The 20,321-nt window shown below is 42.7% G+C and overlaps 1 protein-coding gene across 1 annotated transcript in view; it reads left to right on the plus strand.

Moving 5' to 3' along the window:
* LPGAT1 (lysophosphatidylglycerol acyltransferase 1) overlaps window positions 1-20,321 on the plus strand; it is a 161,342-nt gene that overhangs the window by 122,696 nt on the left and 18,325 nt on the right. The window contains exons 5-6 of the mRNA XM_089677797.1: window positions 1,829-2,102; window positions 19,662-19,788. Of these exons, the coding sequence (XP_089533923.1) occupies window positions 1,829-2,102; window positions 19,662-19,788 (401 nt within the window). The remainder of the gene's footprint in view (window positions 1-1,828; window positions 2,103-19,661; window positions 19,789-20,321) is intronic.

Genomic DNA, 20,321 nt, shown 5'->3' on the forward strand with positions numbered 1-20,321 from the left:
GTATGTAATTGTTGCATTAAAGGAGAGAAAAATTCCGGTTCCTGCCCTGCCAGATAAGCAGTTTTGTGGCAGATCTACATATTTAATTTCATGTGTGTCTAGTGGTTTGTCTGGAAATTGGCTTTAAAAAGCTGACGGACACTGATAGAACCAAGGAGTATCACGTGGAAATGGAAGAGATTTTACAGGTATTTGACATCCATTGTAACTTGGAGGCATTCTTTTTTTTTTTCCTTGTTTGGGGCTGCTGTATAAAACTACAGTCTACGTTCTCCTCTTTTGGTAATGTTGTTTTTTTAGCTTTATCTAAACTTCTCACACAAAGTCTCCTCTAGCAGTCCATTGAACGGGATGCTCTCATCTCACATCCTCCGCCAAGAACAGAGATCTGGATAATGTCCGACAATGAGGAAAAAAACTTCAAAGCAGAAAACCCTTTCTTAATTGACCCAGTTAGTAAAAAATTAGCTTGTCCTTTAAAAAAAATAACAAAATATCGTTTAGCTCCCAGTTCACCCAGAAGTGGTTAGCAAACATGGCTATTTTCAAGGTTGTTACTAGCTTTAAGGTCAGTAATTAGTGTAGCGTTGCTAATATTCCCTATGCATTTTATGCTTGAAGAAGTAAATGTATTAATTATGCAAAAATCCCACAAGCCTCGTGCTGGGATGCGGGAGTAGTTTATATATCTGCGCAGCGGCCTTATGGGGAGGGGGGTGGAAGGGAAAGGAAGGTGTACTGTCAGGATGGTTGAGGCTGGCCATAGAATAAACAATTTTTTTTGTCTGACTCAATGAAGATTCAGTCATCATCCACAAAAGTATTTAAATTGTTTCTGTGAAAACTGCAAAATGGCACTCAATACAATACTGCTGCCGGGGACCTGGGAAGAGGAGGATCGCGGCTGCTCTGTGCAAAACACAGAGCAGCTACATATAACATGTTTGTTTTTTTTAGTAGAAAAAAAAAATCATTTACAGATCTAGAAGCTGAGTTTCTTGTTTTGTATGTTAATGGAGGGGAGGTCAATGTGTCCTTACTATGTGTATGGACAGACTCGCTGTGAAATTGGCGAGAGTAATTTGTAGTCTACCATAGGCCTTTATCCAAACAAAAATTTGAAAGGTAGGACATGATATTATTTTTTTTTTTAATAATGTGGGGTTTTCTTCAGAAAGTGGAAATACACTTTAAGGCACCTGACCACTTCTTGTATCATAGGCCTGTATTGCTGCTTTGGTCATTTTAAGCTCCCTTCCCCCCTTCCAGACTTTGGGGATATAACAATCTCTACAACTACTCCAGTCTTTTGCCTTTCCACAAGATGTGTGTCCGTGGGAGTCTTTGCCCATTCAGACAAATTAGCTTTTATGAGGTCCGGTATTATTTTAGACACGACTTGGTTTGCAGTCCAAAGATGTTCAGGAGGGTTAGGGCTCTGTGCAGGCGACTTGAGTTCCTCCAAAACAAAATCCTCTTCTATTTCTTTGGAAGCCCAGGGGCATGGTCATACTGGTAAAGAAAAGTATCTTCCCCCAAACAAGGCTGGAAGCCCACAGTTGTGTCTTTATATGCGGTAGCATTGAAAGTACCCTTCACTGGAAACACCTGATCTCGAGGTTTTGGAGGAGTGTCCAGATACATTTGGCTATATAATTTACTAGTGGGTAGAGGACATACAAGAGCTTTATCATCTGCTTTCTAATGGTGGGGAGAATCAGTATCTGAATGACCAAATGGATTTATAAATTGGTTTCTTACATGTTACGTTTGCTTTTGTCAGTAGACCAGTTCAGCTCTCTCATCTGTCCCATCTATGTCCCTCTAGGGTAAAGCTTACCGGGACCAGCAGCTGATCTTCCTCAAGGACCACCTTGAGAGATATTACAGGAGTCGAGATAGAAAGTGGATCATCTTATTCCCAGAAGGAGGCTTTCTCAGGAAAAGAAGGGAAACAAGCCAGCTGTATGCCAAGAAGAACAACCTGCCATTTCTCACGCATGTCACCCTACCAAGATTGGGAGCTACGCAGGTTATTCTGAAAACATTGCTGGCGCAGCAAGAAAATGGGACGATGACGGGTGGGGATTCTCCAGTAGTTGGTAAGGATTAAAGCCCAGTTAACAGTTTTCTTATTTCCAGCTGTAATTCTGATCATATGTCCGTAGTTTGTTAGCAATCCCAGCAGTGTTCAGCCACCTCTTTATTGCAAACATGATTGAATAAATCAAAACATCCTACTGCCATTCCTCCTGTACAAAAAGGAATCTGTCAGTGGTAGCTTGATACACGTGCAATGGAAAGCTTGTTGAATGTGGATGCAATTACTGTATACATGGCCAGCATTACCTAGTCTTTTCACGGTGCATTTATTATTTTCTTCTGGAAAATTTGATGTTTACCCCATTGTTACTGTGTCCTTGCCACTTTTTCAGACATTGCTGTTTCTAGCAGAAGATCAAGAACCCCTAAGTGTTCAAAAACAAAATATCTAGACTTATTCTAGCCCCACTTTTCTCCATCCAGACTAGATTTTTCCCACTATGGAAGGAGCAGGGAGATTTTACTCAGACATTAGGAAAGGTTTCTATTGACTGTGTATGTGACATTGTTTTCCAGGGATTGCAGTGCACACCAAATACAGGTTATCAGATTCCAATTTTCATCTGGTATAGTCTCTAGGAACGCTCAGATGAATGGTTATTTTTTTTTTCTGCAGTTTCTTTGCAGCTTTTTTGTACCTATGCTTGCTGATGTGTTACAGAAGCATTCACTAGGAACAATATAACATTTTATGCAAACCTGGTAACGTTTAGAGGATTAACACTTAAAGCCTTGTCCATGGACTCGCCTTATCACAACTTCTTCTTGGACCCTGTACACCTGTCCTTACACCATCCCGTGAGCATGCCATTATTGACTGCTGAGGATACGGACATAATGGGTGGGCTTTATCCCTGAAGTCAGAGAAGGTAAGCCCCTAAAGTCAGGGTGCTTCTAAGGACTCCCTAGAAACCGAGGAGAGGGTTTCAATTGCCCTTAGATAACACAGCTTTACGCATACATTTTTTTTTTTTTAATCACATACTTATTCTGAATTTTGTCACCTTAGCGTGTTAACTTGGTTCTGTGTCTGAGCCTTTCTTCAACGCCAACTGAAGGACGCAGAGGTCACTTGCAGTGTTCTGTCTAAAATACCTGAGCCGAGAGCACACAGCAAAGCCTTTATAAGATTACCACATGATCACACACAGCTGCCCCAGCTTGGCCAGGAATTTATATCCTAATGCTATTGCCTGCCAGTAATAGTCTGTTGGGTTAACACAATTTTTCTGTAATCTCTTCGAGTAAAAGTGTCTGTCCATATCCCAAACTAATATAGTGCAGAACGTACTCTTTATTGGAATCATTAGAGCTTTTATTGATCTGTTCTGGGGCCGTACTGACTGCAGAGCACCTGGGACTGGACTGCTGACGTCTCCCACATACCCTCTGCTACCAGCCAGTGACCATCATTACCAGCAGGCTGATAAGCAGAGCTTGCTCTATCCATTTTGTGCTACAGGGAAGACCGGTATACTCGAAGGCCTTTATTAGGCATAATAAAATGTATCTGAAAATATTGCAGTTTTTAGATGTAGACAAGCCCCTGTGGCCATGAGCAAAGAAACATTTCCTCATGAGCACAGTGGATGTTTCAAAGGAATGTACAGGCATACTGTAACAAAATAGATCATCAATAGCTCAGGCTTCAGAGCAATGTTTGGGTGATGGATGTGTCGCTATTGGCATGGCTGTATATATAAATATGTACAGTGCGCGGTCTGCATGGGTATGTGTGTGTGTATATATATGTGTATGTATATATGTGTATATATATATATATATATATATATGTGTATGTATATATGTGTATATATATATATATATATATATATATATATGTGTATGTGTGTGTGTGTATATATATATATATATATATATATATATATATATATATATATCTAATGTCTTTTAGGGACATGTCAGAATTCTAAAGTTTGTCATAGACACTCTTTATGAATTCTCCACATTATTAGTGGAGTTAAATCTGACAATGAATTATGCCTTCCTACCCCAGTAACAACCACATTCCCATTTCTTTTACTGGACATGCAGACATTTTTTATTGCTGGAGTTAGGTTTAAATAATTTAGCAATCAGATGACAGGGTTAGAGATAATATTAGATACTTGCTGGTAATGGTTTCTAGGCATGTGCAAGGTGCAATGCTAGGTCCAACCAGAGCAAGAATAGCAGAGAGAAGCCACTTGTATTGGCTTGGAAAGTCTTATTTCATTAGGAAAATAATTGCACATCCTGGTCATAGTCGTCATAGACTACTGGCTACAAGCAGTGCTCCAAATTTCAAGAATCATTTGTGGTACCGAGCCACCTCTAAACACACAGAAGGCGATGGGGATGGGTGTATTTTACATTTTAGAGGGTGGATAGCACCAAGGATAGTAATCTATGCACGTAACCCGGGGTGGCCCCCCAAATCCACAAAATAAACTACAAGGGGGTCACAGCACAGAGAGCATAATTATTTGCTCCTGTTGAAGACTAATCCAGCAACTTCAGGCATACACATATGTAGCAGGGAAATTGCTTGTTGCTGCTGTAAATGACCTATAATTGTAGGAGTATGACGGTACACAGCATGCAATTTATCAGGGAAATGTATTCTTTTATTACCACTACAATCTGCAATGCTGAGTCCTGGGAGAAATCACAGTAGGACTGACACCTCTACCTAAACATAAGCACATTCTTCTGATCATGTTTCTGTTGTGCAGTTAATCTCTATGGATTAATAAATATATATAATATGTATGTATATATGTATTTTTTTATTGCTTTATAAGCTGAATAACACAGGGGTAGTTCCTTCAGCCAGCCAATCTGTCATAGCGACCAATATCTCTGGTAACCTAAACTTCCAGTTTCAGTGTTGGATATTCTCCAGAAGCCTTGTAGTAGTTGCAAGGCTGGGTACTGACCTTTTTTGTATTCACTGCAAATGATGATACTGTCCTGGTATGTGGACTGATTCCAAAAAATGTTCTCTGTAATAGGATGGTGGGAGCTGCCTTTAAAGTTAAATTTTATATTATGATTATGGAAAATTGAAAAAAATATACTGGGTGTGTATGTATGTGTGTGTGTGTGTGTATGTGTGTATATATATATGTGTGTGTGTGTGTGTGTGTGTATATGTATATATATATATGTATGTATGTATAGTCAGTCAGTTGTTTTGCATCAATCAATAGAACTGAGATGTTTTGTTCATGTTTCGTTGATATGATCAGATCATACCTTAAAGGGGTTGAAAAGATAAAAACAAAATGTTTTTATTAAAATAATAAACATATTCTATTCTCCTGCTCTGTGCAGTGGTACTGCACAGAGCAGCCTTGAACCTTCTCTTCTGTAGTCCCCAGCTGGTAATCTTGGCTCCTCCTCTTCTGTATCTGCCATAGTAAGCTGCTTGCTATGGGAGCAGACATGGGGGCTCGCTCCCGAGGTAGGCTGTGTGTGTCCATAGACACACACAACATGGCCCCGCCCCACGCGCTCTGCTCACAGGATTTTACTGACAGCAGCAGGAGCCAGTGTCTCCCTCTGCCTCAGCAAAGCCTGTGAGAGCGGGGAGAGAGGAAAGACCAGATGCAGCCAGCACAGCACTGGATCAACACTGGACTCTGGTCATTGTTTAAGGTAGGACGCACGGCAAATGCTAAAATATTTTGCAGGGAAATGCATTAGGATAAAAAAAAAACTGTTCAATGTAAAATAATATGTCGCTGTTCCTTTTTCCATTTGGTGGTTCCTTTAACATCTTCATGTCTTTGAAGTCTTGGTATGCATGCATAGGTTTGTGTGGTGTCCTGAGTCGGGAAGGAAGTAGATTGCTGCCATCACTTGACTTCCTTCATAGGAAGACTGAGCTGTTTTATCAGTTTAGCATTTACAGTATGGAGCTAAAGTCAGCTTTTTCCTCCAGAACATAACCATGAAGTGTTTACAAAGCACTAGGCATAGTTGTATGTCTACAGCTGGAATTTCATTTTTGCATGGATTGGACTTGGAACCAGTACTTTAATTGACTTCATTTTTTTTTTTTTTTTTTTAAGTCTTCTACCTGGATAATGAGACGTCTCCAGATTGGGCAGCCTTAACATGACTATTATTCAGAGCATCCAGTAAATTTCAGAGAGTGTAAACAGAGCTGTAGCAGCCCCATAGTGTCAGGACTAGAGACCTTCTTGATCATAAACAAGAGCATGTTTGTGTCCAGCTGAGAGGAAATCAATACATTACATTAAAGAGTGCTGAGATTTTCTCAGCTGTATCCAGACAGTGTATTGTATAGATTTATGCTCCTCGGTCAGTCTGTGCTTTGCTGTGTCATGAATACATGAGCATTGCTTAGGTCACCGTAGACTCTGATAAAGCAAATTTAGTTTACCGGATTAACATTGATAAACTGGTTAGTCCTGCAAGTAGGCCCTGCCACATAGGCCAAGCACGTAGATGGTTTAAAGTAATTGTAAAGGTTTGATTATTCATTCAATAATCAACATGTTATACTTACCTGGTATATGCAATGGTTTTGTGCAGAGCAGCTCTGAACCTCCTCTTCTGGGGTCCCCTATCTGCGATTCTGGCTCCTTCTCCCTCCCGAGTGCCCCCATAGCAAGCTTCTTGCCATGAGGGCACTCGTTGGAGCTCGATCCTAAGCCGGGCTTCCTGCTTCTATTGACACAGCGTGGATTTGATCAACGGCAACAAGAGCCAGTGGCTCCCACTACTGCCTCCATGTCCTGTGAGAAAAGCGAGAGAGAAAGCATCGGCTCTCAGGCACAGCGCTGGATCAGGAGTGATGAAGAAATACCAGCACATTGATATGAATCAGCCAAGCAGTTGTTCTTTATTATAGAAGAGGTGTGTCCGTGAAATACAGCCAAAAAGAATGCCAGTGTGTTTTGGTCATTCAGGGCTTAACCTCCCCGGAGGTATTCCCGAGTGAAGCTCGGGGTAAAGTTTCAGTACCACAAGTGGTAACCCCGAGCTTACCATGCGGCGTTGCGGCGGGATCTGTTTTTCTATTACCTTGTCTTTCGCTCTTGCAGTGTCCCCTGTAATGTCCTCCGGCCGATGCCGGCATCCGTCTTCTGGGTTCCGTCCCCTGCGACGTCTGGACGTACGGGGATGGAACGGCGAGAAATTTCAAAATGACAAAAAGTGACATTCACAAAATTCACTAAAATCACATAGTAAAACATTACTGTATCAAACCATTTCACATACATTTTGTCCCGAGTGCTTTGTCCTGCGCCCTGCCTACATTTTTACTTTCTGCCTGGAAACTGAGAAACGTCCATGGTGTCCAAAAAGCGTCCCTTTAGGTCAAAAGCGGTTTTAGACCGGCTAGAGAACAGCGATAGTAAATTAGAACCACTTGTAGAATTGAGTGATAATGATTCGTAGGGAAATTCGTCATCAGACACTGAAAATGATTTTGCGACTTTGCTCAGTGATGTGCGAACTTGGCGCTATATTTCAAATTTCAGTGTTTTTGGTTTGATTATATTATTGAATTAAATTTATTATTATTATTTTTTATGATTATTTATTAAATTATAATTTATGATTTCGTGTTTCAAATTTTAACATACCCGGGATGTTTACTAGACTCTTGTTCGCACAGATTTCAGTGAGTTATTCCTAAAAGTTACAGGCCTACAATAAAAAAAGACATATTTCCATGCAAGAAAATGTACCGCTTTGAGCACAGAAATATGGACATAATCAGACCGCTAGGGAGGTTAATCAGGGGTAACACAAACAAAAGGAAAAGAGAGGCCAAAAAGACCTGCAAGATACCCAAAAGTGTATAAAAAAAAATACAAAATAAATGAATATTAAAATATATCAAAGAACTAGATATATTACCAAGAGCAAACCCCTATATTTCAATGTTTGCCAAAAATACACAAATTGGACGCCCCTATGCAGGGGTGCCTGATAGGACCGATAGTGTTGCCGTTCAGTCCTATAAAAAAAAAAAATACTTGCCTGTAATTTCATGTTTTATTTCCTTTATAACATTTAGACAGCGTCCTTGCTACTTTTTTTTTCTTTTTTCTTTTTTAACAAATAAGTATTTCCATGTGTTTCAGCTTACTTGCATAGGTTAAAAAAAACCACATTTTCATTGAGTTCAACCAAATGTAAAAAAATAAATGAGAGAGAAATCTGTATGTTCAGAATAGCTAATTACGCTGTTTGAACCTATGGTGGCCATACATGCTTTGTTTTTTCTTTTATCCGATTAATGTGCGATTCAATCAAAACAATCAAATCCGCAAACAACTTCCTTTCTGATCGATCTAGACATGATTTTGGTCAAATTTGATCAAAATGTCTATTGGCCATGGCGGAATATTATCAATAATTTTGCATCATTCTGCAGCAGTGTGATGTTTTCTTCATCAATACGATTGTTTTTCAGTTGAACCATGAGATTACATGGTGAAAAAATATGTAATCATTATTTTAGGATTGTAAGTTATGATCATGTCTTAACTATCAGTCAGTATCCACTCTTCTGTGTGGCATAACGATCAAATGAGCTGTCAACTATAGATCGATTATTTCTTCCGGAAGAGAAAAGAAATCACTTACTGAAGTACGTATGACTACCATTTGAAACACAACCAACTACAATGTACATTTCCACACTGTTTCATGTGCATTAAGACAGACAAGTGTGGATGCAGCTTTAGACATTTATGCAGCACGAGGCACAGCTGGTGCGTTACATGTTCATTGTATTCTACATATGCTTGATGTAGGGAAATGACAATTGACCGTAACAGTAAACTCAGATGGGGGATTGCAATTATTATTTTTCTTGTGGTATGTTGTGTGGCGTTGGGGACAACCGACCAACAAGGAACGCTGATATCTGTAGAGAAATCTGTAGAAGTCAGCACATCTGTTTGGGAACAAGTAGAAATTAGGCACCAGTGTGAATTATTTATGAACAAGGGATTGCCGGCCTCAAGGGGGTTTTTCAGCCTGACATATTCAATAAAGTTAAACAGACTAGCAATTAGGAGTTTGTGGTTGTAAATTCCCAAATTAGACGGAAATTGTACTTTCAACTGTATTCTTTGTGCTTGCTGCATGCAAGACGTTTTGGACCTGTCACTCCCTGTAATTCTCTTTTTTATTCAAGACATTCCATTTGTGACAAGGGTTGCACTGCAGCAGTGGAATGATTATACATGCCTGGATTGCCTGTAGCGGAGTGCTGCCGTGAGAAGGGGCTCAGGATTGTTCATTCTGGCCACCTATATGGCTTCAAGTGTTGAGATTTGAATTTGCACTTACTAATATATAACTTCACACACCTTCCTCAGTGACTGCACTTTAGGCACTATTAGATTTTGCTGCATGTTGAAGAGACCAGGACCCGGTAAATTCTTCCAAAACTTCCCATGCCCCAACTGTAAAGAAAAAGACTTAACTCGCAATAAAAGTATGGGAGAATAAAATATGTATTGAAATTTTCAAAGGCTGCAGAAGAAGCTGGGTTTCACTGTAGGAGAATGAAAGTTCTGGAGGGGATTAAGGGACTCTGCAGCAGATTTAGTTGGCACTATAGGGGATAAGGTTTTTGGAGGAAGCTGGGGGCAACTGTGGGGGCTGGGGTCTCTGGAGGGGGCTGGGGGTTTGGCAGGGGCAAGTTAGGAAACTGCAGTGCACTGCAGGGGCTGTGTACCCGTATAGGTGCTTGGAGGCTCTGCAGCAAGCTAAGAGATACTGTGGGAGGTTGGCAGGCAATGTGGGGTCTGATGGCTCTTAAGGGACCTGGAGGCACTGTGAGATGTTAAAGTGCACTGCAGGGTCAATGTGGGAGGATGTTTGCACTGTGAAGGTTGGGGGTTCTGTAGTAAGCTGGAGATTTGGGAAGAGGGAGACAGCAGCCTTGCAGTAGGCCATGGCTTGGTAGTTGAGAACCATTGACTTAGAAGAATCTCATTAGACAGCCAGCACATGTATTGTGATGAGGATTAGGAACCTTTGCGTGGTAAAATGGTAATCTGCCACTATGTGGTTTGAAGTGGGTACAGGGGAGGTCATGATACTGCTTAGCATTTCCAATTCTTTATCCCCAGTTGTGTGGGAATTGCACAAGCGAAATACTATAGTTACAAGCATTAGAGGTGTAGGAAATAGTATGACTGTGATTATGCCTGTATATAAGTGATTCCCCCCTACTTCCCACCTTGGAGACACAACATGAAGGAAATGAAAATCTCTCAAAAGTGAAACAAATTCCCACTTAGACAGTTGTCAATGGATTAGGTGTCCCTCCTGTAAGATTTCCCTTTGCTTCCTGTGTCCGTGACCACTATAAATCTTTGGATTCCCCTGCAGTTTCTGTCCCAGGGACACTGGTTGCTAGAACATACGGGGTGAATCTCCCCAGCTGGGCACAGGCAGCATTGAAAACCTGGAAAAAATTCTCGCCATTCTATTCAAAACTTAAGAAGAAAAAAGTTTGGGCTATCCTTGCATTTGTATTTACACATGTGCTGCAATATGTTTTATCATGCATTACGGTGCACAGCATTACCACTGACCATTCATTCTAAATGGGGCCCTAACATGGGGAAAAAATTCACTCCTTTTATTTTATTTTTGCAACAATGCCCTTACTGACTATTTTTTCTTCTTCTGCACTTAACCAGAAGAAACTCCATTCTTATTAGGAGGATGCTTATGATTGGGCGCTTTACTGACACCAACATTAAAAACTTCCAGCCACTATGTCTGCCAGGAGTTTGTCTACCTGTTTAGTCCCTGCTGCTGGCTAACACTTCCAGTACAAAAATTGTGACATAAATAATTGCAGCTGCCACACTTTTATTCTACAGCATTTCTGCTTTCAGAAAATAAATGTTAGGGGGTTTTATAATCTTCAGACCTAAAACGTAAATTTTAACATATCTGCTAAAAATGGGAAGAAAAAGCAAACCGGTTAAGCATCCCAGCAGTTAACAAGCTCTTCATAGAAATAAATAGCGATTCTACCACACATGATGAAAAGCAGAAGAGCACAGCTATGACATTTCTGTAGCAATGGCTATGTCTCTTCCAATGGGCCACACAGTTAAAAAGGATCTTCAGTCTTAAAAAAAAATCAGTAGCTGTTGACTATTAACCACTTCCAGACCGGACACTTTTACCCCCTTCCTGACCAGGGCAATTTTCACACTTTGAATGACAATTGCGCAGTCATGCAACACTTTACCCAAATTAATTTTTTACCATTTTTTTGAGACAGATAAAGCTTTATTTTGGTGGTATTTATTCACCGCTGGGATTTTTATTTTTTTTGCTATGTAAATGAAAAAGTCCACAAATTTTGAACAAAAGTGTTTTTTTTTTTATAAAGTTTTGCAAATAAATAATATTTCATCATAAATCTTTGCCAAAATTTATTCTGTTATCTTTTTAGTAAAAAAAAAAAAAAAAAATTAGTTTATAACCAAAAATTATAATTTTTAAACATTTTTTTTTACATTTTTATTTTATTTTTTTATATTATATTTTTTATTTATTTATTTTTTTTACATACTGTCACCCTAGCAGTACAGTGTCACCATGGTGACACTGTACTACTTGTGGGGGGTGATGATTTTTTTTTTTTTTTTTTTACACTGATTGCTTTTACACCCATATAGGATGTAAAAGCAATCATTTCTCTTTCTCTCTGTGTGCATTCCTGCACTCATTGAGAAGTACTGAGTGAGCTGTGATTGGTCACAGCTTGTCACATGGTACAAGGCTGTTGTGAATAGCCTTGTACCATGTGACCTCTGTGATCATTCACAGATTTCACACATAGTAAGCAGTGATGTCAGAAGTGACATCTTGCTTACTACTTTGCATGTGATCACTGATTGGCCAATCAGTGATCACATGATCGGGACCTCGTACAGAGGTCCCGTCCGACGATCGGTGTTTCACTGTGTCCGGAGGACACAGCGGGCACCGGATTGCGGTGCTGCGCGCTCCCAGGGAGTGCGCACAAGCAGGGTGCGGGGAGGCCGTTCATAAACGGTCACCCGACCCTGCAGTGCCACCGTCCGGCCGTTTATATGCAACGGCCGGTCGGGAAGTGGCTAATAAAAAGACACGTATCTGTCCAGGGATCCAGCACTGTCCCTGGCTGGGAGGGGTGAACTTCTGCTCAGATCACCTAGGTCAGGGGTGTCAAACTGGTGGCCCTCCAGCTGTTGCCAAATTACAAGTCCCATGAGTCATTGCAAGGCTGGCTCCCAAAGGCAGAGGCATGATGGAACCTGTAGTTTCACAACAGCTGAAGGGCCACCAGTTTTACACCCCTGACCTAGGCGATCCAAGCAGAAGTGGGAGTGAGTACCTGTCAACATTAGATACCCGCTCCGTGAAAAAAAAATAAAAACAATCTTCAAACCTGGGAGAGAGGGGGTGGAGGAGGAGACCAAGCAGAAACCCTTTTAAGGAGAAGTTCCGCTTTAAGATTCTACAATAACGGGGCAGCCAATTACAAGATTAGGGGTGGCTTGCTGGCGGGCATTTAAAGGGTACCTTTATAGTTGCTCTTTAACTTTAATAACTGAAATAGACCTTACATTTGGGCCTCATTCACATAGGAGGCTTACAGCGCTCACAGCCATTCATGGCAAACAGTCTGTGTCCAGGACCGATTATCCACAAGTAATCAGTGCATAGTTGTTCTGCTTTTAGTACCGTTATCCTTTAAATGGCCATCAGCAGGCTACCCCATGTCTTAAAATCGCCTGTCCTCGTTCCTGCAGAATCTTCAGTGTGTGATCCACTGGGAGCAGCATCACCATTGTTGCAGAAATTACTCATGGAGTAGAAAGCCTTATTATTCCAAAGAAGAGTTTGTTGAACATTGGGATGCTTAACCCTTTCTCTGTGATGAAAGCCTTCTTTTTTTTTCCCCTGCAGGAAACCCCAAGGAGTCTCCTGCAGGGAATAGTCGTCGCCCCTATATGCAAGTGTGAATGAGACCTGAATCTGTTGCACTGTCAGCTCAGCCCCCAGAATAGCAAGGAGCTGTTCCTCAGACAGATACTGATCTTGTCTAGCTAGACACAGGCATTCTATGCAAGCTGCTCTCTACCTTTTTGTTTCGCAGTAATTTATGCCAGAGAACAATAACTAGATGTTGCTAAGCAAGTGTTACAAATACAACTACAGTATCTCCCAGAAGCGAGTACACCCCTCACATTTTTGTAAATATTTTATTATATCTTTTCATGTGACAACACTGAAGAAATGACACTTTGCTACAATGTGACGTAGTGAGTGTACAGCTTGTATAACATGTAAATTTGCTGTTCCCTCAAAATAACTCAACACACAGCCATTAATGTCTAAACCGCTGGCAACAAAAGTGAGTACACCCCTAAGTGACCAGGTCCAAATTGGGCCCAATTAGCCATTTTCGCTCCCCGGTGTCATGTGACTCGTTAGTGTTACAAGGTCTCAGGTGTGAATGGGGAGCAGGTGTGTTAAATTTGGCGTTATCGCTCTCTCATACTGGTCACTGGAAGTTCAACATGACACCTCATGGCAAAGAACTCTCTGAGGATCTAAAAAAAAGAATAATTGTTCTACATAAAGATGGCCTAGGTTATAAGAAGATTGCCAAGACCCTGAAATTGAGCTGTAGCATGGTGGCCAAGACCATATAATAACTCAACACACAGCCATTAATGTCTAAACCGCTGGCAACAAAAGTGAGTACACCCCTAAGTGAAAATGTCCAAATTGGGCCCAAAGTGTCAATATTTTGTGTGGCCACCATTATTTTCCAGCACTGCCTTAACCCTCTTGGGCATGGAGTTCACCAGAGCTTCACAGGTTGCCACTGGAATCCTCTTCCACTCCTCCATGACGACATCACTGAGCTGGTGGATATTAGAGACCTTGTGCCCCTCCACCTTCTGATTGAGGATGCCCCAGAGATGCTCAATAGGATTTAGGTCTGGAGACATGCTTGGCCAGTCCATCACCTTTACCCTCCGCTTCTTTAGCAAGGCAGTGGTCGTCTTGGAGGTGTGTTTGGGGCCGTTATCATGTTGGAATATTGCCCTGCGGCCCAGTCTTCGAAGGGAGGGGATCATGCTCTGCTTCAGTATGTCACAGTACATGTTGGCATTCATGGTTCCCTCAATGAACTGTAGCTCCCCAGTGCCGGCAACACTCATGCAGCCCCAGACCATGACACTCCCACCACCATGCTTGACTGTAGGCAAGACACACTTGTCTTTGTACTCCTCGCCTGGTTGCCGCCACACACGCTTGACATCATCTGAACCAAATAAGTTTATCTTATCAGACCACAGGACATGGTTCCAGTAATCCATGTCCTTAGTCTGCTTGTCTTCAGCAAACAGTTTGCGGGCTTTCTTGTGCATCGTCTTTAGAAGAGGCTTCCTTCTGGGATGACAGCCATGCAGACCAATTTGATGCAGTGTGCAGCGTATGGTCTGAGGACTGACAGGCTGACCCCCTCCCACCCCTTCAACCTCTGCAGCAATGTTGGCAGCACTTATACGTCTATTTCTCAAAGACAACCTCTGGATATGACGCTGAGCACATGCACTCAACTGCTTTGGTCGACCATGGCGAGGCCTGTTCTGAGTGGAACCTGTCCTGTTAAACCAGTGCATGGTCTTGGGCACCATGCTGCAGCTCAGTTTCAGAGTCTTGGCAATCTTCTTATAGCCTAGGCCATTCTTTTTTTTTTTTCAGATTCTCAGAGAGTTCTTTGCCATGAGGTGCCATGTTGAACTTCCAGTGACCAGTATGAGAGTGATAACACCAAATTTAACACACCTGCTCCCCATTCACACCTGAGAACGCTAACAAGTCACATGACACCAGGGAGTGAAAATGGCTAATTGGGCCGAATTTAGACATTTTCACTTAGGGGTGTACTCACTTTTGTTGCCAGCGGTTTAGACATTAATGACTGTGTGTTGAGTTATTTTGAGTGGACAGCAAATTTACATTGTTATACAAGCTGTACACTGACTAATTTACATTGTAGCAAAGTGCCATTTCTTCAGTGTTGTCACATGAGAAGATATAATAAAATATTTACAAAAATGTGAGGGGTGCACTCACTTCTGTGAGATACTGTATAGTCGGTATAAAGAACCATGTCACATATTAATGGGAATAGTGAAGATAGTGTTTTTAATTGTATCATTAGCATGTCTGCTTAAAACACCTATTTCTCCTTCAATGATGTACGCTAATGAGGCCGTAGTGATGGGCACTGATAGGTGGCACTGATGGGCATTGACAGGCATCACTGATGGGCACTGATAGGTGGCACTGACTGGCACTGTTAGGCGGCACTGACTGGCACTGATAGCTGGCACTGATAGCTGGCACTGATAGCTGGCACTGATAGCTGGCACTGATAGCTGGCACTGATTGGCAGCACTGATTGGCAGCACTGATTGGCAGCACTGATTGGCAGCACTGATTGGCGGCACTGATTGGCGGCACTGATTGGCAGCACTGATAGGCGGCACTGATAGGCGGCACTGATAGGCAGCACTGATAGCTGGCACTGATTGGCATTGATGGGTGACACTGAAAGGCAGATCAGATGGGCACTGATATGTGGCATTGATGTGCACTGGTAGGCACTGATATGTGGCACTGATATGTGGCACTGATGGGCACTGGCAGGTGGCATGGATGAGCACTGAGAGCTGGCACTAATGGACACTGACAGCTTGCACTGCTGGGGCTACACTGATGATCAGTGCACATGTCCCCTCTGAGGGATGCCGATTACGGTTCTCCTCTCCTCACGAGCTGTCAGCGTGACAGCTCGTGAGGAGTGAAATGCCGATAACTGGCATTTCCCTGTTTACATGTGATCAGCTGTGATTGGACACAGCTGATCACATGACCAAGCCGACATCTTCGGCTCTTTCCGTGGATCGGTGATCCGTTCCGATCGCCGCGCTGTGCGCTCCCGGAGTCGCGCATGCGCGGTGAGAAAGGGATGACGTCCTCCCAGAACGAGAGAACCGCCTTGCGTCCGTCATTGGACTATATGGTGAGCGGAAGGTGGTTAAAGGATAATTCACCTTTTGGAACATGTTGACATGTTCCTGCTCCTGCAGGTGTCCCTCCTCCCACCCCCTGGGATAGTGGGTTGAGGAGCTTCTCCCTCCGCACATGCTGTCACAATTTGAAAAGAGCGTGGCCCCGCCCATAGAGTTCTCGGAATGAATAGATGTCAAGTACAAGACAGCTGACAGCTTGTAGTGTTTAACTAACTACAAGGGCACTGATGAGCATCACAGCAGTTCATTGATTCTTCCTGTTATTCAGTAACTGCCTGCCTTTATTGGAGGTGCGGGGGCAGACAGCTACACTGACAGTCTGCAGGAGCCTGACATGGTGCAATGCTTTTCAGGCTCCTAAGAAAAACATAGTAAATGCACATTTCTTTTTACCTGTTTTTTTTTTTTAAAAGGTGAACTTATTTTTTAATCCATGTCATGAAATTGGTGTTGATCTGTGGAATTTATTAAAAAATGTTCAGAATTTTCTGTTATAACTCCAGGGTTGTCATCTGCTAACATTGAATGGAAAATCTGTTCTCATGTTACACAAAGCATACAATAAAATCTGATTATGTAAAATTGATCATTACATCAAATAATCCTATATAGATTACTTCCAACTTAATCTCTTTATGGGGCCAAACTGGCATTGAGCTGAAAAGTACCACTTGGCTGCAGCTGGCAGCATTTTTGTTGGATGTACCAAAAGGAAGCATTTAGGCCGCGTACGCACAGTGAGCTGTAATAGTACCTGAGATCAGATGTGCAAATGCTGGCCTGCTCTGCAAAGGATTAGATGCGGCTTCAATATAAATGTTTGGGTTTCTGTTGTTTGTTCATTTACTGAGGAATGCAGAGCAAGAGCGAAAAGTGCATCCAGCTGTCCCTGTCTATTAAATATTAATGATCTGGGAGAAATGTTTTAGATTTAGGTTACGTGTTCGATAGTTAAATAGCTGAATAAGAGCCGTGAGGAGTTTCTAGAGAAAACAGCACCCCCTCCCGTGCCCACACTATGTCCCAGCTTGGAGAAAACCCAGTGCTCATTTAGGGAAGATTGACTGGGAGCCAATCAAGCATGAGCATATTTCCGTGCAGCCACAAATGGGATGTTATAGATCTCTGCTTTTCCACCTTATGCTGGGTACACACGAACTGAATATCAGCCTGTTCAGCAGGAACCGACCAACATTCAGACAGTGTGTACAACTGCCTGTCCGACAGAAGAAGGTCCAACAGGCAGGCTGGAAAACCAGCTTCCGACCAGCAGCCAATCAGCGCTGGCAGCCTATGACTGTGGGCACGGATCAGCATGGGGGGTGCAGTCCCCCTGTCAGAAGTGAACTATGTATAAGTACTACTAATAGGCAAACACTAACATTCAAAGAAAACAGAAAAGTCAAGCCATGGCCAGCTGCAGGTCTTGTGCTTTGAATGACATAAACCACAACCAATCAAAGCCCTGATGTGGAAATCACCTAAATGACCCTAAGCGAGGGAGATCGCTGCACTAATATCACATAGTGCAGCGACCTCTCATTTTTTATTTTTGTTGTTCAGCCAACTGGGTTGAACGAAAAAAAACATAACGTGTGTACAAGGCTTTAGGAAACAGAGATCCAAGCCATTCATAAATGCTTGTACAGTTTAGTTTGGTCTTCCCTTAACTTTAACATGACCACTCCATTGTACAATTTATTATGGCATCTCCACCTATGATTTATTCATAGATAGCTTGGGGTAGGGTTTTATCATCCAGCATTTTTGCACAGCTGTCTTCTACCAGCAAAGGGATCTACATCTACACTTGCTATCAATCTGGGAGGCTTGAATGTGCTTTTTATTTAGGCCACATGTGCCACAGCCTGTTAGTTCTTTGTTTATTCCAAACCACGACAGAGCAAGCAATGTAGAAATGTGGAGAAACCCCTGGACATGCAGTGCAGAATGTGTGCCTTGGGCTCTTTAGCTAATTTTTTATGGAGAATTATCCTGTGATAACTGTAGCTCAGATGAAAATCTGAGTTTGGCCCATCACAGCCATGTCATTGGTAATGTGGAGATTTTACACCCCAGCTCATGACCAGCAGTGAAGTCCAAATAGGGTGTAAATGTTCTATTCCACCCATGAGGTTCCTGCCATTACAGATCCTCTGCAAATCAATGGCCCACTCCTGGGGTCTGCAAAGGACTTCACAGCAAGTTCTAATGGTCTTGCTTGTGGCCCTCTGGCCCTCCATAAGTGTGCAATTTGAAGCTTTGGTGGCCCTGTAGGTGGCACGTTGCTGGCAGATGACAGTATGCTACAAGTCGCTGATGACACGGCTATCATGGTGGCACTGTGTGGGTCGGTATGTGTTTATGGACATCTTGGAGAAAACAATATCCTACCTGGAGGCTGACCGTGTAGGTGGGCTGAACACTTGCTAGGTTTGAGTAGTACATATGGCTTTCAGACACTGCACAGTTTGTGAAGGTGGAACTCTGGTGAGCATAGTTTGTGAAACTGCCCTTTAGATGGGTAAAAATGGGATGGTGACCTGTGCAACGCTGTAATGACATCTTGAAAATTCCAGTTGCTGGGCTGTTTGCTGACTCACTGCCTACAATTGTAAAACCTCAGCCATGTCAGAGGTCCTTATCTGAGCACTTTGTCTGGGTCAGTGATTCGGAGTTCTTTATTAAGAGGATCAGTATGACAGCCAAGGAAATGGCATCACCACTGGCATCTTCTTCTCTGGAAAGGTACTGTAGCTGCTGATTTTTAAAATACAGCCACCTACCTTTCCCTCAGTCCAGCAGTGTCCTCACCACCGCTGGTTTCACTGGCAGTCTTCTCTCCCTGGTGCCGGCATCTTCAGTGTGTGCACCCGGCTGTGACAGCTTGCGACTTCACAGCCAGGTGCCCACTGTGCATGCGAGAGAAGCGCTGCACTTTGTGAATGGCCCTGTAGTTTTCTGGGACCGGTCATGTCCCAGAAGACTACAGGGGGGGGGGGGGGGGGGGGAGGACAACTTCCGTTTTCAATCGCCTAGGCCACAGGTGTCAAACTGGTGGACCTCCAGCTTTTGCCAAACTACAAGTCCCATGAGGCATTGCAAGTTTGACAGTTACAAGCATGACTCCCAAAGGCAGAGGCATGATGGGACTTTTCGCAACAGCTGGAGGGCCACCAGTTTGACACCCCTGGCCTAGGCGACCTCAGCGGAAGTGGGAGCGGGTACCTGTCAAATTCGGGTCCCCCCCGCTCCCCAAAGGTACCAATTTTTAATGGGGGGCGGGGGACAAAGCATTAAAGCAGAACTTCCCCTTTTGGGTGGAACTCCGCTTTAGGAGTTGCTAGGACAGGTAACAACATATGTATACTACATAGAGAATTTACATTTCTACCAGTTAGTTTTCTCTTTTTTTTTTTTTTTTATTTATAGATCGAAAGCCAAAAGGTTTACAGTGGGTAATCGACGCGACAATTGGATACCCCAGTGCACATCCTATGGACATTCAGACTTGGATTCTGGGTTACCGACCCCCTACTGTCACTCATGTGTACTACAGGTATTAGTATGTTAATATTGTTGGGCGCGTGACTTGGGTTCCTTTGGATCAAGTAGGTCAGATAAGTGTGTTTTGGGCCACATACGGCCCTCTCACTCTTATTCGTAGCTTCGCCTATGTAGGTAAGGGGCGTCTGTGGATAAAAACAAACTATGTCTCTCTGACTAAAGCTGAAAAATGTCCTTGCTATAGGTGTAGGCCATTTACTTACCTCATGAAGCCTGACTGGCATACTCCCAGGATGTTGCTAAGTACTTCCAGGACGTTGCTAAGTGAGGCCTAGTCATTTACTTCTCACCCCCACCATCACAGCAGTGTGCTTTTTCTCTGATTCAAACCCCTTTTTTCTCCCCTGATGTAGTAGCTCTGACCTCAGTGCCTGAGAGCTCACTCCTGTGATAGATGGGGTTAAGCAGTAACATGTAGGCCTCACTTAGCAACGCCCTGGGGGTATTCCAGTCAGGCTTCATGAGCTACGTAAATGGCCTACACCTATAGCAAGGACATTATTCAACTATATTCAGAGCTGCACA

This window comes from Staurois parvus, unplaced genomic scaffold (genome assembly GCF_062004578.1).
Source record: "Staurois parvus isolate SC_StPar_1 unplaced genomic scaffold, SC_StPar_1.0 ptg000192l, whole genome shotgun sequence".
NCBI lineage: Eukaryota > Metazoa > Chordata > Amphibia > Anura > Ranidae > Staurois > Staurois parvus.